General features: G+C 36.0%; 1 protein-coding gene across 3 annotated transcripts in view; it reads right to left on the minus strand.

The window, feature by feature from the left end:
- LOC150088195 (ankyrin repeat domain-containing protein 17-like) overlaps positions 1 to 17,033 on the minus strand; it is a 1,023,061-nt gene that overhangs the window by 270,771 nt on the left and 735,257 nt on the right. For all 3 annotated transcript variants that reach the window (XM_090369376.1, XM_090369375.1, XM_090369377.1), the window contains exon 31: positions 11,352 to 11,564. In XM_090369376.1, coding sequence (XP_090225502.1) covers positions 11,352 to 11,564 — 213 coding nt within the window. The remainder of the gene's footprint in view (positions 1 to 11,351; positions 11,565 to 17,033) is intronic.

Genomic DNA, 17,033 nt, shown 5'->3' on the forward strand with positions numbered 1-17,033 from the left:
AAGTAATTGTAGAAAAAAAAATTGTAATCAACAAGAAATTAACTGCTGTTATCAGATTTTTGTAGTATTTTTTTTTTTTTCTTTTTTGAAATCAATATTTGTGCCAGATGTCTCTATCATAATTAAAGTTGTGTGTTACTGATTTGTAAATTTATCAATACACTGAATGAACAATTTTATTTTTTTAAACTGGCCTTGGATAAGAAAAGTAAGTGCCTTGCTTATGATATATGAAATGCATCAATTATTCATTGTTTTATTAATTTTCTTTGCTTATTTTTTTAGTTCTTCCACTTATTTTGGAAGTGAAAAGTATTCACGGGTTTTGTGTGCAATTCCCTGGAACTGAAATGCAATTGTTGCAGTGCTCGAAGGCTCAGATAGCAGAACAATCTATTTATATCCTTCAGGTATTTCCAACTGCAATCTGATAAGTATCAAAATTAGAATTCCATACAGTCATCCCATGAGCTTTAAAAAGAAAACGGAAGTAACAGATTAGATGTTTAAACACTGAATTTTAAATCTCTGATGACAGTGATTGCAAATGAAGATTTTTGATGAGCATTTGATTTCCCTTCCTGCAAACTTAGACCCTTGGTTTCCCAAGCAGTTTCATATTAACTACGAATTGCGATCACTTTTAAATAATGGCAGTTCTTTGCCACAGTTAATCAACAAGCATGATTCCCTTCAACATCCCCATTCACAGCAGGTCTAGCTTTAATTAGGAAAGAAATAGGGGATTTATTCACAATAAATTCCCTATTTCTGGGTTTAGAACTGTTTCAGAATTGGTTCAAATGTATTTTGTTCATCTATAAACAGTCAGAGTAGCCAACTTACAGAAAACTTTTTTTTTTTTTTTTTCTGATTTGAATGGTTATTATCAAGAGTGTTGTTGTTGTTTTTGGCACAAAGGCTGCTACGGCCAAAATGCACCTGTTCCCATGCAGAGGGACTGTACAGATTAATAAAAAGAGCTTATAAGAGCATATATATATATATATATATTAATCTGCTTTTAAATAGTTGAAAAACTCAACTACAACTGTAAGTTGGAGTTGTCCCCAATAATATGATTAAGTTGAAGAGACTAAGTTGGAAATGGATCGGAATGGCGTGGTTCTGGCATACTGATATTGATTGCACCTACAAGAATATACTTTACGGTTAGTGGTGAATCATAGTGCAAGCATGTGGTGGATTATTTCCTTGCAATAAATAGAGATGAGTAAAGTGAGTAAGAGTATGACCAATACCCACATAACACCAACCACAACCTCTTCATGTCTGTTTGAGCGGAAGCTAGATTTCCATAGCTGTGGATTCTGTTTTATTTGTTGTAACTTGTTATTTAACTGATTATGCCAAATTTCTGTTCATTTTTCATTGCATACTTGCCTTATAATTGGTTTATAGACTGTGTAAGGAATCTGGATTTGGTCGTTGTCAGTGGGATTTCTTGCTGCTTTATCTGCACACTCATTTCCTGATAATCCAGTGTGTCCTGGGATCCAACAAAAGGTGACAGTCTGCCTACTGTTATGAAGTTCCGATATTTGATTTACAAATGGATGATGTGGAGAGCAAGAATTCCCACAGATGGCTGTCGCTGAACTCAAAGAGTCTGTGTAGATAATACTTTTCAGAGTGAAGTCATTAGCAAGAAAGGTCAAACCTATCTTAATGGTTTTCATAGAGTTCTGCAGTGAAAACACTGCATTCCTGTGGTAATGAGACAGAGACTGTTGATGTTGGTAGATCAACAGCAGCTCCCACATCTGTGTCACTTTTGGAGCCATCAGTATAAATTTGCAGAGTTTGTGCATTTGCCAAGAAGTGGGCTGCATGCAGTTTCTGAAAGATTTGATTGTTCAGGGATTGTTTCCCCCAACATTGGAAGTAATCATCATAAAGGTACGCACACTTTCCATGGAGGCTGCACAATTTCACTGTCTTAATGAGAACTGGTCAAATGCATATTCCACTGCTGAATTAGTTCCTGTAGGCAGATTCCTGTAGGTTTGTTTTCATGAGGTTTATTTCTAAAAATGTTTACCCATTGAGGATCATAGAGGTATGACCAGATAGAATATGGAAGGCTATTTATTTTAACTGCACAGTTGAGGAGCAGCATCTTTCTCCGAAGGTGGATTGGAGGTTCATTGGCTTCTACCTATAGGCTCTCGACTGGTGAAGTCCCGAATGCCCTGAGACCAATCCTGAGCGCACTGTGTTGAGCCATGCTAACAGAGTCTTTTGAGTGGAGTCAAACTGCAGCACCATAATCTATTCTAGATCTGATTAAAGATCGGTATAGGTGGAGTAGAGTAGAACAATCAGCTCCCCATGTCACAGATGAGATGACTAAGTATATTCAGCTTTTTCATACAGACAGTTCATGCTTGTAGTATATGTTTCTGGAATGTCAGTTTGGTGTCAAATGACATGCCGAAGAATATGATACTGCTGGTGATTGGTATCAGTTGATTTCCCAATGATAATTCGGGTTCCGGATGTAGCTGACGTTTTTTACAAAAGTGAATGGCTGTAGTTTTGGTTGCTGATTTATAGACAATAACCATTATGTGAAGTCCATGATATTATTTTGTTTATTGCAAGTTGCAGTTGTCTTTCAAGGGAACACATTCTGTGAATCAAGAGTGTATTATCAAGCACACATACTATTTAACAATAGCTATTTATAATGAAATTGAAGTGATTTGGAAGCATAAAAAGTTTCACGATGAAAGACAATGGTGAAATCCCAATAATTTATGTTACTATAGTTTATGCAAGAGATGAACAAAATGGTTATGATTACGAAAATGAAATCCTCTAATTTTAAGACAAAAAGGGAATTTTAGTAAACTTAATTTCGATAGCTTATAATAGTGCTGACAACCTTTACACAGATTAGTCCAACAGTTCTCATAAATAAATTCTTAGCAATTTAGCAACTGCAACAAAACATTAACAGATTTTTAATCTACTGGAGGTAATCACCCTACTCTTAGAACTTTTTGTTCGAATTTCAGAAAATAAAATCCAGTTCTCACTATAGCTGAATTAATCAGCCAATGAGACTGATTAATTCAGTCATAGTGAGAAGAAAGCCGAAAATTGTCTCCGCCCTCTTTAATCCAGATAGACTCAATCTTGAAATTTTCAATCCCAGGTCAAAAAAGGTTATTGGAAAAGTTGGCAGCGAAAGTGGTTAACTTTCCTTATTTTTTTGATTTGAAGATAAAAAATCTAGACATTCACTGTTATTATCAGATATTAGCATTATATAAGCAGTATACAACTTTAAGTCAGGACTAGAATATAAATGATGTTTAAATATATATATAAATGTGTGAGATGGCTAAAAATGATGCACCAGAGGCGTTATCAAACTGTGGCTTGCGAGACACATGCAACTTTCAGAAAAATATAATAAATAATAAATCCCATATTTAATAAGAAGAGAAAACACTCATTGAGACAAGGAATGTAGAATTATTTTAATACCAAGTTGAAGGGAAAACCTGGTCTTTCAAGATATTTGCAAATGATAGTTCTTTTACTCATTAAGAGATATATCGACATAGAGAGATATAGACCTTGTCTTATTATAAAAAAAAAAAAAAAATACCCTTTGATTTCAATAAACAGAAAAAGGAGACTAAAAGTACAATGCCTTTACATCTAAATTCATTTTATAATTCATCTTTTATAGATAGGTTCAGAGCTGTCCACCTTACCACCCTCATTTTTTTACTGTTTATCAGTTTGCTAGTCAAGTGTTTGCTTTAAAAATATTTTCATAATATTACTACTATTAATAATACTACTTTTAAATGCAGTCATTTCAAATTAAAGTTTATAGTAAAATTTCAGTAATAGCTTCATTCTAATTATATGCTAAGCAATAAAGGTATTATTGAAAGTTTACTATAATTTTCCATATTAAATTTAATTTAATAGATTAAGATATATAAATTAGGATCAACCATTAAAGAGTACAGTATCTTCTTTAAATAATGAAGATAATTCACTGTATTAAAAAGAATTATTTCATTCAGTTTGACTCCATCCTGAAATCCTTCATAATTTACATCTTACAGATTAATAGTACTCAGCCATATTGACCATGCTCGTTGACAACTATTTGAGATAAACACCGTTATCCGAATGGCATATATATTTTAAATTACTGGGATTAATCAGCAGATTTCAACTTATGTACAGTAGGTTACATTATTTAACACAGAAATCATGGAGACAATACACAAGGAAAATGGTCACTGTTCTTGAAATGTATGAAGCTAAGTTCTTTGTTAACACAGTGAAATGGCTTTATTATGTAATTATCTGTTCTCGTTTGGGTCTCGAAGTGTTGAAGGTTCCTGTGTCACTCTTGGGATTATGGAGATTGAATATCTCTGATATGTATCAAGCATGGGTATGTGTGAATATGTGTATGTGTTTGCATTGTATGCGCGCACGCACACACACATGAATGAATGAATATAATAAATGAACTAAATTTGTCCTCAAGAATGCTCTCACATAATCTACCAAATTTTAAACTGTCTCAAGTAATAATGCTGAAAAGTATTTGGAAAACTTTTTTTAAACTTCTTTAATGAGCTATTAGTACTATGACTTAATATAACATTAAAAAAAGTGCACATGCATAATACAGCTTCCTTCCTTAAAAAATTTGAAACACTCTCCCCCCCCCTTTTTTTTTCATGAATCAGACAATATGACAGTTCAGAAACCATAGACATAAACATGCTAGATTTTATACAGCAAAGTATATACACACAAGAAAACTGCAAATAACTGCAAGAAAAGGATGAAGCCCTTATTAAATTGGTATCAATTTCTTAAATTGTGATACTATTACCACATGTTATAATATTGCATACTCTTTTGAGAAGTATACTGCTACTTATTTGCGATGCAGTTTCACATTTGGCACTTGTTTAGACAATTACTGTCCTCTTTTAAGATGCTATTCAAATTAAAGTGTTAGAACCTTCAGCTCTACGAAAGTTGTGCCAACCTAATACATAGTATATCAATGGATCCAAATTCACACATCCCAAAATGAAAGAGCAATTTCTCTCATTTTGGTAACCACATGCGATTCTTACAAAACCATATCAGTGGCAATACTGTATACCTCAGCATGCAGAACAGTGGTTGTTACACTACACTTATACAAGCGACGCCTCCATAGCCAGGAGCAGCAGTGCGTAGCACATGCTTCTTGATTAGACCGGGGTTTGAGCCCATGACCCTCAAATACAGAGGATGTGGAAAGGTCAGGGAATGACCACCGCATATCCCTGGAGCAATATGGCCTTAGTTGCTAATGCTCCTAAAAACCAAATAACTAACAAACAAACAAACAAACACTTATACAAACTCATCCATACCATTTGTTTCCAACTAAGCTAGTCCAATGTTATTCAGTTGGAGAGAATACCCATCATGACATATTCTTTGCCTTAATGTGTTTATGGTTGAACAGTTTTATTCAAAATTTCATGCATACATCAGAGTCAAATGTTCGGGGGAAAAAAAAAAAAAAAAACCTGCTTCACTAGTAGCAAATAAATCAACAATTGCATAATTAGTATCCTATTTTTGTGAAACTTTAGCATTTGTGACAAACAAACAAACAAACAATAAAAAAAAAAAGAGAACTGGATGCCCTTCACTGCCAAATGAAGAAAAACCTGAATATTATTAATCAATAATCCTAGAGGTAACTGTGTAGTCAGATATGAAGTTCTCTCAGAAAGGCTGCCATGAAAACTCATGGAGTTTTGTCAATGATAAAGGGATAAAGAGGTGATTATCCCATTGTATCAGGCAAGGATCAGGTCCCATCTTGAAAGCTGCATGCAGGTCTGGAGGCCTTATTTTAGGAAGGATATAAAGCTGCTGGAGCGGGTCAGTAAGTGAATCCGCGCTAAGTGAGTGCCGCATTCCCATAAGGTAACATATGTATTTGTGAGTTGCGGTCGGTTCCATAGGATATTTCCTAATCAATAATAAACAGTAGTGAAAAGATGCACAAATGTCGGTCAAAATATTTAATATTAAAATATTTGTACATAAAAATATTCTGCATTACATACATATATAATTATGTGGTAACTACTTACGTATCAAAATTAAACTTAAAATTCCAATTAAAATCATGAATTTAATTGATCTAAATTGATTTTAATTGATGAATTTAATCATGAAAAATATGTCGATTTTGGGTTGAACTTTGGCACTTTTCCTAGTAAACTAAAAGGGGTTTTAATTTTAAATCCTCCCGCAGCATTACCACCTAACAATAAAGTCAATCGATCCTTCACCGCTTTGAAACCTGGCGTGTTTTTTTTCATCTTTCAATATGAAACTTCTTTTAGGCATTCGTTTACAAAAAAGTCCTGCTTCATCTATGTTAAAAAGTATAATACATACCCCTCTTCAATCATTTTAACAAGTTCTTTTTTGAAAGTTTTGTCTCCTTGATCTGCACTTGGGGCTTCTCCCTGAATTTTAAATCTATTCAACCAGAGCCCTTACTAGTTTTAAATGGTTCTACATTTTTTTTTTTTTTTTAGGTGTTTTCTTCAGATCATCATATAGGCTAATCTCTCTCTCTCTCTCTCTCTCTCTCTCTCTCATAGTATTTAAATGAATTCTTCATCAGATATATCTTCACTAAAATTATTTAGAAGTCTCTCCATTTCAATCCTAATAGCGGGCTTAGCCCTAGTTGCTTGCAGTGGAACAGCTGTCTTTCCCGCTGCTAAAATTAATTCTTTATTTTTTATAATTGTTCTTACAGTTAAACTTGCCATTCCTAAATTATGGCACACATCCGCTTGTCGTTGACCGGAATTGATTCGCTTCAAAACGACTAATTTAATTTTCAAATTCAGTCTTTTTCTTACATCTATAGTCTTCGTACTGCGTCCAGACGTTGTAGCCTTTTCATTCTTATCTGCCATTATTAACTCTTCGAAAATGTAACTGTGTTGGTTGCATTAATTATGATACAATGTTTGAGTAAACTGTCCATTACGCATAATGTCTAATGCTGTACAGAGTGATGACTAGACTTTGGATAAATGCATATAAAGTAAATATTACAAGCAATATACAAAGGGTACTAGGAAAGTTTTGCAATACAGCTTCGTTTATTTAATTTTTTCAAAGTAATTTCCTCTACATTCAATACACCTCTCCATCCTCCGAAACCAATCTTTAAACCAGTTCTGCCAAGTTTCACTAGGGAGTAAAGCACACTCGTTGCCCCAAGCCCGTAGAAGGTCCTCATCACTGGAAAACCACCTCCCTTTTAGCTTCATTTTCACATGCGGGAACAGTGCAAAGTCGCAGGGAGCAAGGTCTGGACTGGAGGGAGGGTGCTCGAGAAGTTTCAGTCCTGTTGTGGTCAAATATTCGGTGCAGGCTTTGGCGCAATGAGCTGCAGCATTATTGTGATGGAGGTACCAGGTGTCCATTCTTGACTTTGGCCGCAGATTCTTCATAGATCCAATGACTTTAGGCAGGCATTGTTCAGTATACCACTTAGCTGTGACTGTCTTCTGCGTGTCCAAAACGACACGTTCCACAATTCCACTCGATTTGAAAAATACAGCTATCATTTTCTTCTTTACAGATTGGGATTTTCTGACAATTATGGGTGTGTCGTCATCATCAAAGACCCAAACTTTGTTTTGAGCCTTGGTCGGCAGATCGTAATAGTACAGCCAAGTCTCGTCACCTGTCACGATGTTGTTCACATACCGAGATTGTCCCTTATCAAACTTTTTTAACATCTCCCGGCACCAAGTCACACGTCGTGTCATCTGCTCTTCAGTCAGTTGATGCGGCACCCAGAGAGAACAAAGTTTCTTCACGTGCAAATGATCTTGCAGAATCGAACGAATTGCTGGTGCATTTAGGCCCAAAGTATCCTCTATCTGTTGGTAGGTCACTCGCCTGTTTTCGTCAAGCATTTTCCTCACAGCAGTAACGTTTTCCTCCGTAACTAACGTTCGTGGCCTTCCCGGCCTCTCAGAATCCTCCAGAGTGAAATTTCCCCTTTGGAATTCTCTATACCACCTGAATATCGTTGTACGATGTGGACAATCATCATCTAGTGCAAGAGTCATTTCTTCTAAGCACTGATCTATGGTTAAACCACGCACGAAATTATACTGCAAAACTGTCCTTATCTCATTTCATGACCACGATGCCATCGCAAGCACTTTACACTCTCACTACTAATGAATAACTGAGCCCATCGACTTGGCGAGGCGGGTACTATGCACGTATGAACATGTCTCAACATGCAGCAACAAGCAGCTTCCTGTGATTCATTGTTGCGTCATATTGCAAAACTTTTTTAAAATGATAATTTCACTGGGCGTGAAATTATCATTTTAAATTTTAATGCTATTTTGCTGTTCATTTTCAAGCTGTCGACTCCATCAAATGAAACAATTTCGTTAAATAAGCCAAAAATGCAATCTGTAAAAGAGTGTTATAGTGATTTGTTATAGTCAGATATCGGTTATAATATAAGAACAGCATTATAGCAAATCGGGTTAATCGAACTGTGTTATAATGGGGGCCTGCTGTACTAATAATAATACTAATATTATCCAAAAAAAAAAAAAAAAAAAAAATCACTGTGAAGACAAACTACAAATCAGTATATCTTATTCAAAAACACTAAGGGCTATTAAAAGCTTCCTAATCATGTAATGCACAAACTTAAGGAAACTGATAAAGAAAAAATACTGCATTTTTGTTATCACTTAGTTTGAAATAAATTGGCATTTTGCTTTTGGACTGTATTTGCTTCAGCAATGAAGCCTGGTTCTACTTCAGTGGCTAACTCAACCATCAAAACAGAGGGATATGGCATAATGACATATCCTCATTTTTTCATGAAACACACATCCTCAAAACATAGAGGTATGGTGGGCCACTTCATGTTTTTGTGATTGACCTATCTTCGAGAAAACTGTTCACAGCAACACACATAGGGACTTAATACCCCACCTCATTGGGCTAACATATAACAATAAGCATTACTGTTGTTTCAGCAAGATGGGGCTGACTTGTCACATGTCCAATGAAACAACTGCAATGCTGAGCAACATTTTTCAGTTATTGTCTTATTTACAAAAAATGTGGCCCAAAATTCAAGGAGATTGACAAAACATGTATAAAGATGCATTTCTGAAACACAGAAATAATGAAAGCCAATATACAGAATAAAATTGCGAACACAGACACGTTCAAATATTACAAGATATTGCATAAGATGAAAAGAGTGCGTGCACGTATTCAAAGTGGTGGGGAACATTTTCAAAAATTAATTATTTATTTTTTTAAAATAATTACTTATTATCATTATGGAATTATCTTGTCATACACATCTATTTTCTTCAACCCAGCAAAAGTGGTGTTACTAATTGTTATAATAACAGTGGCACCTGACAGACCCCAATTTTCCTTTATTTCTGAAAAAAGTTTGTTTAAATTCTGTTTGTTGTATATCAAAACCAGACTGTTTACTAATGAAATGCAATATTTAACTGTGCAAAACTTCAAAAACACTTCAGACATATTTGTTTGCATACAATGAAACTGAAAATAGCAACAAAAGTTGTGCATATATTCACAAAAATAGATGAATTAACAACTACTAATCTTGAAATGCAATTAAAACATGAGATATTTCATAAAGTTATCGATCAGACTACCAATGCTTAATATTTATATTAAGCATCAACTTTCGGTGTTTAATATAAATATGGCAAACTGCACATAAAGGTAACAAAACAATGTGAACCTCAGGGAGTAATGGATGTGGCTGATATATCTTTTGAAAGACAGTAATAACTGCTAAAATGGTTCAGTGGAAGCAGTACGACATTATATATCTTCTCAAAAGAGAAGTGCTGTTTGAGAAAATAACATTGCATTGTTTTTCTTTTGTGAATGTCTGGATACACTTTTGTCCAGCGATGGAGCTCAAGCTTATGTTTTTTAGAAATGGATGTTTATCCACAAGTTGAACAAAAGAAACTAATGCTGCTTTTTAATCAAATAACATCTTACTGTAGGTGAATCAGTTATTCATTAAAAACTAAAAGGCACTGTTTTAATGAATAATGGATTCACTTACTGGCTAATAGTAATAGTATTACAGTATTCCTCATAAAGTGCAAGGAAGCCACAGGCTTTTGCTGCATTGGCAAAAAATAAAATAAAATAAAAAATAAACAAGTAGATAAGAAAACACAAAATTATATGCTTCCCTGCTCCCACAGGTAACTATCTAGTTGACCTTTCAATTTATTTAAACTGTCAGCCTCAAGTATTGTGAGGGCAACTTGTTCCAGCAATCAATGGTGCGCTGGCTAAAAGAAAACTTCCGACATGTTCCTTTAATGTTAAACTTTTCTTTAATGTTACTAAAAACAATATTAGATTTTAAGTTGACTTGTAATAAAGTCATTTCTAAAAAGCATAAGCCCAAGCTCAATCAATGAAAGCCAAGCTCAATAGAGACAGTCAATGACACAAAAACATAATGCCATGCAGTGTTATTTTTTCCGAAACTATTTTAATACATGCGTTGAAATAGTAACCCACATTTTTAGGAAAAAGTGCTGCTTATTTGTACACAACACCAAGTTGAGAGAATTACAATTTAAGAGACCAATGCTTTATTTGCAAGTCATCTTATTTAAATAAAAAACAAATAGGTTTATGTCCTGCTACATACTATGTAGATACAACTTTCAAAGGGTGGGTGAAAACGAAGTTATCTTTCCATTAAACAGGTTGGTCTACTTATTGCACATGCAGCCATCTGAGTGGTACCTAATTTTTCATTTATGCCTCTGCAGCCAAAATGGCCAATTATCTCCATAGTATAATGGTGCTGTGTGTCTGTGGGAGGGGGGGGGAGTGTCAATTTTGATGATAAATGCTTATGCACGTCATAAAATAAAATAAGTTACATTGATTAAGAAACAAAAATTATTTGTAGATGTTTCACACATCTGTGCATATGTGCACAGACATGCATGCACAGTATGTAATGATAAACAACAGTTAGATAAAAAAATAAAAATGCAAGGTAACTTCCTACAAAACAAGATGCATAATCTAAGATAAGAACTTACTAGTAGAAAACATTGTAAAAAAAAGTTTATTTATACTTCTACATTTGAATTATTCAAAAAAAAAAAAAAAAAATCCTAGATATTTTTACAAAAATTATCAGATATTCACATAAAATTACTCTTTATATCACTAACCATTTTATGTTCTATTGTTGGGGGGAGGCCATCACCAGAGGCAAGAGGCATTTTAGTATGTCCTCCCCACATTTCTACTGAACTTTCTAACCCCAGTGCTGTAGGTCCTCCACTGTTACTAGCCTGATACAGATGAGGAGCCAAAACATGAGGTGGAAGGCCATTTACAAATGGTGGATAACCACTATTTCCAGATATTGTCCCTGATGCAGCCTATAAAAAAAAAACAAGTAAGCGGCTTACAATAAATATCATTGGTTTCCATATTACCTATATGTTAATTTTCATTGAAAAATTCATATGCATTGTATTACATTACAAGCATGTAAGTATTAAAACAATGTACGAAGTCGTTATGAGTACTTTATATGAGTACTTTATATGCACGAGAGTGTATGAAAGGGAGCGGTAATAAAAACCCAAGAGACAACCAACAGGTAATGTGTGAAACACATCAGGAAGGGGGGATTACAAAATGATAGTTTTTAAAGACAGTGATATCCAAAAATGCAATAAAGAATACAACACCAAATCTTCTAAGGTGAACACAATCATTATGATTTTAAAAAATAATATTAAGGGCAAAAACATAAATACGTATGATTACTGTCAAGGCATTAAATATTATATTTCCCTAAACCAGGAGTAAGTTAAAATATAAATATCTGCAACCATATTTTTCCTTCAGTATTTAATCTCAGAATGTGCCAACAGCATTTAACTTACTTAACCTTCTTAACTGAGTTACTGTTCTTGAATATGTTTTCATTGGCTTTTCAAGGCCACTTCAAATAAGTTTCAAATATTGTATCTATTTATATATGATTCAGTATTAATATTGGCAATATGATGCAAGTCACATCTGGTGAGTATGGGCTTGGCAAACCCAGGGTCCTGAGCTAGATATCATCATTCTTCTCTTTCTTGGTGATGCCTTTCTACTTCTCTCTCTCTCTCTCTCTCTCTCTCTCTCTCTCACACACACACACACACACACACACAGGGGGCAACTCGGGGAATTTTTTTTTTTTTTTTTTTTTTTTGGCTGGTGCAGCATAAGCCTCAGGCTTCCTTGTACCATATGGCTAATAATAATAATAATAATAATAATAATAATAAAAGAAAGCTTATACAGCACAAAAAATAATTTGTCCAAACCTTCCTAAATTGTTGTAATCTATCCACCTCCATAATATTACATGGAAGTTTGTTCCAAAACTAGCATTAGCAGAGGCATTTGATGCAAGAAAACAAGCTTATGCAGCATCAGCCAAAAAAAAAAAAAAAAAACCACTTCACCCCTCTGTTCGTTCAAAATACCTGTCCAGCTGCTGAGCCTTAAACTTATTTAGACTATCAACTTCCACGACAAGGGATGGAAGTCTGTTCCACCAACCAACCACCCGCTGGCTAAAGGCAAATTTCCGCACGTCTATCCTACATCTGTCTTTCCTAAATTTGAATTTATGTCCTCTTAGGTGATTATTCTGAGCGAGAGGAAGAATCCCATCAGCATTGAGCATGCTCAAACCATTCAAGGCTTTATACACCTCTATCAGATCACCTCGCTGGTGCCTAGTCTCCAGACACTGTAATTTGCAAAATTTAAGCCTTTCTTCGTAAGAGCATCCCTTTGTTCCATTCACTAATCTTGTTGCCCTTCTCTGTACAGTCTATGGCAAAATATGAACATCTCCAATTATACTTTTCCTATTTAACTTTTTTCCATTCTGTGTTTCATCTCAAAATGGGTACAGACTGCTGTAAGCATTTAGATTATTTAACCTTTTTAAGCCTTATATGCTTCAATCTGTTAACTTTGAGGTATTCACAGACTTATAGATTAACAGTAGCCACAGGCAGAGTTGAAAGTGATTCCTGCACTTCTTCTACTGGAATGAGCAGCAGCAGCAGCCTAGAAAGTGAGGTGCTGGGGATTTCAAAGGGCTGCTGGGAGTCATGAAACCAGTAAATACATGGGCTGTGTTAGGGTAACTAAGAGTAAGAATAGGTGCACGTATACTTGCATTTACGCCAATGCCAGGAGTATAGTAAAATAAATTTGATGAATTAGAGGTATTGCTCAGAACATCAAAGGCAGATATTGCTGGGATATCAGAGATGTGGTGTCACACAGATATAAAAATGCAGAGTTGGAATTTGGGGAGTACAACATGTACAGAAAGCATAGACAGGATAGAAATGGTCTTGATGTTAGTAAAGAAACACAAAATCTAGGGATGTGCATCCAGTTGACATGGATGGACAGTGTTGAGTCAGTCTGGTGTGACATAAGCAGAGAAAGCAAAATTGAGAGTGCAAGTGTGTAACAGGCCCAATGACTCTGATAAGTACAACGAACAACTGTACAGAGAAATAGAGTGGGCCAGTAAATCAGACTGTCTTATAATAGGGGATTTTAACTTCCCAGATATAGACTGGAACTTTTGGGTTCATCATTTGCACACTAGCAAGAGTTTTGTGGATTTACTGGATGATTGTTTCCTGCAGCACAATGTTCTAGATGCAACCGGAGGGAGTAAAACTCTATCTGATTATCAGCAGTGATTATTCATGCATTAAGAATCTGAAGATAAAGGAACCATTAGGTGGCAGTGATCACAGTGTACTGATATGGGATCAGGGGTATGGAGAAGGGTTTTTGCTTTTGTAAAGGTGATTACAGTGATCTCAGGCAGTTTTTAAATTCTATATAGTGGGACCAACTGATGATGTTGTCAATGGCAAATTCTATGCATTCAAAGAATTAATCTTGGAAGCTACTAGGCTTTTCATACCAACTAAAAAATGCTGTTCAAGATTTAAGCCTAGCCCAGCAGTCTCATCAGATGAACTGATGAGACTGCTGGCAGGGAAGAAAAATGGGTAGGATGCATGGAAGTTAGGCAAGGAAAGGAAGATTATAAGAAAACTTTGGCAAAGGATACAAAGAAAAACAGTAAAGATTTCTTTACTTATGTGAACTGTAGAAGGAAGAGGATGAATCAGATGGTCCACTTGATATTGATGGCTGATGATCCTGCTGAGGTAGCTGACAAACTGAATGAGCATTTTACATCTATATTCACACAAGGCACTTTGAGACAGTGGAGATCCCTACAGACTAGGAATGTGCAAATGTATCCCCAATTCACAAAGGGGATCTAAGGGTGACACGAGTAATTGCATAACAGTTAGTTTAACTTCTGTTCCAGGAAAAATAATGGAGTTACTGGTTAAAGAATCACTTCGGGATCATCTACAAAAGACTGCTGTTATAGTTCAGACACCGCATGGGTTTGTTAAGGGGAAGTCTTGTCTGACCAATCTGAATGGATACTATGATGTGGTCACAAAGGAACTGGATGCAAAATATAATTTTGATATCATATACTTGGATTTTAGGAAAGCTTTTAATACTGTTGCACATAGAAGACTACTGTACAAGTTGGAGCAGTATGGCATTAAGGGCAAGTTGCTGCTATGGAAAAAGGATGGTTGATTGGGAGAAGACAGAAGTGGTAATCAATGGACACTGCTCTTTGTGGACCAATGTTATTAGTGGTGTTCCCCAGGGGTCTGTGTTGGGCCCATTGCTATTTTCTGTATTTATCAATGATATTGATAAAGGTATATCAGGCTTAATGACCAAGTTTGCAGACGATATGAAGGTTAGTATGATTATTAATGACAGCAAGTGCAGCATGCTACTGCAACAGGATCTGGAAAAGTTGAGCAGATGGGCTGAGAAGTGGCAACTGAAGTTTAACACTGACAAATGCAAAGTGCTGCATATGTGTTGCAGTAAGCCAAGAGTAACATATAAACTGTGTTTCATTCTCCACTACCCTGAGTAGTGGAGAATGAAAAAGACCTGGGGGTAATTGTGCAGTCAGATATAAAGTTTTCTGAGCAGTGCAAAAAGACTGCAAGAGTAGCTCATGGGCTCTTGTCAATGATATATAGTAAATTTTGCTAGCAGGGATAAGGAGGTGATTATCACCCTTGTATGAGGCAATGGTCATGCCACACCTTCAGTACTGCATACAGGTCTGGAGGCTGCATTTTAGGAAAGATATAGAGCTTGGTTGGTTGGTTGGTTTGGTTTTATTGGTGCATTAGCTACTAAGGCTATAATGCACCAAGACCATGTCATTTATAAAAAAGTTTAAACTTTCAGTGACTTAATTAGTTAGGTCACTATGTCCAAAGGTATAACAAATATATAAAGGAAAAATGTAAACTTTATATTCGATTAAAAATATTTATTGATTTTAAAAAGCTAAAAACAGCAGACACATTGTCATTGTCGGATAAAATATGACTGAGTGTATATGGCTCAGTCAGATGACTAAAAGCGGTAAAACGGATATTTCTAAAATCTGGACAATCAATTAAAAATGTGTCTCATGGATAAAACTGTGCCACAGTTCTCGCACATAGGACAGTCATCTTCCCTCAGCAGAAAAGAATGTGTAAGATGACCGTGTCCTATGCGGAGACGAGCTAGAACAACTTCCTCCTTACGATTCCTGCGCAGACTAGACTGCCACGGTTCAATTACAGGCTTTTCGCAGTCTGTCTATTCCACGAATCCTGCCATTGGGAGTGAATCTTCTCGTGTATTATTTGCCTGTAGTCTGTATAAGGGACTAACAGGCAGTGGTTATTATTGGGAATTGCTGATTTGGCGGCGGCGTCAGCCAAATCATTTCCCCTAATCCCAATGTGGCTGGGAATCCAGCAGAAGCGGATGTCATATTCGCGTTCATGGAGAACGTGAATCTTCTGCTGAATGCTAGACAGAACTGGATGAGGATTATATCTCACAGATATTAAAGCCTGTAACATGCTAAGAGAGTCGGAATATAAAATGAACCGTTGGTATTGGCATTTACTAATATGATCCAAGGCTAACTCTACAGCGTGCAGCTCTGTAGTAAATATGCTGCATTCAGAGGGAATCTGCTCTGATATAGTGCTGTCTGTAAAGACAGCAGCAGATCCCACATATGATTCTGACTTCGAACCGTCTGTGTAGACTGGCGCGAAGTCGGAATATTCAGTTCGGTGTGCTGAATGAAGCTGCAGGTAGACACATGATGGAGTGTCCGACTTTCCCCAGTTTCTAAGCGACAAGTCGCATGCCGGGACACGAGCATGCCAGGGTGGAAAGGGTTGCTTTGATGTTTGGGCAACCTTGTCTACCTTGATATTAAGTTCATTGAGTAGCTCTTGGAGACGAATACCAAAAGGACGATTGGCAGTCTTACGGGTATTGTACAAAAGTTTTCCCATCGTGGCTCAAAAACGAAGGGCCACGTAGGATGGTCTGGCAGGGATTTCAGTTTTAAAGCGTACTTTAAAGACAACTGCTTACGTCGAAACGATAACGGTGGTTCGTTTGCTTCGACGTATAAACTCTGGACAGGAAATGTTCGAAATGCTCCAGTAGCGATACGTATAGCCTGATGATGATGGACAGGATCCAGCCATCGAAGTACACTGTCTCTGGCTGAAGGATATACTTGGGACCCATAATCTAATTTGGATCGCACAAGTGCACGGTAAAGCCGTAGAAGGGTGCATCGGTCTGCACCCCAAGATAAGGAGGAGAGCGAACGGAGCATATTAAGAGCTCTTGTGCACTTTGTGCGGAGTTGACGAATATGATCCAAAAAC

Source organism: Mastigoproctus giganteus, chromosome 3 (genome assembly GCF_048544385.1).
Source record: "Mastigoproctus giganteus isolate SK-2022 chromosome 3, ASM4854438v1, whole genome shotgun sequence".
Classification (NCBI taxonomy): domain Eukaryota; kingdom Metazoa; phylum Arthropoda; class Arachnida; order Uropygi; family Thelyphonidae; genus Mastigoproctus; species Mastigoproctus giganteus.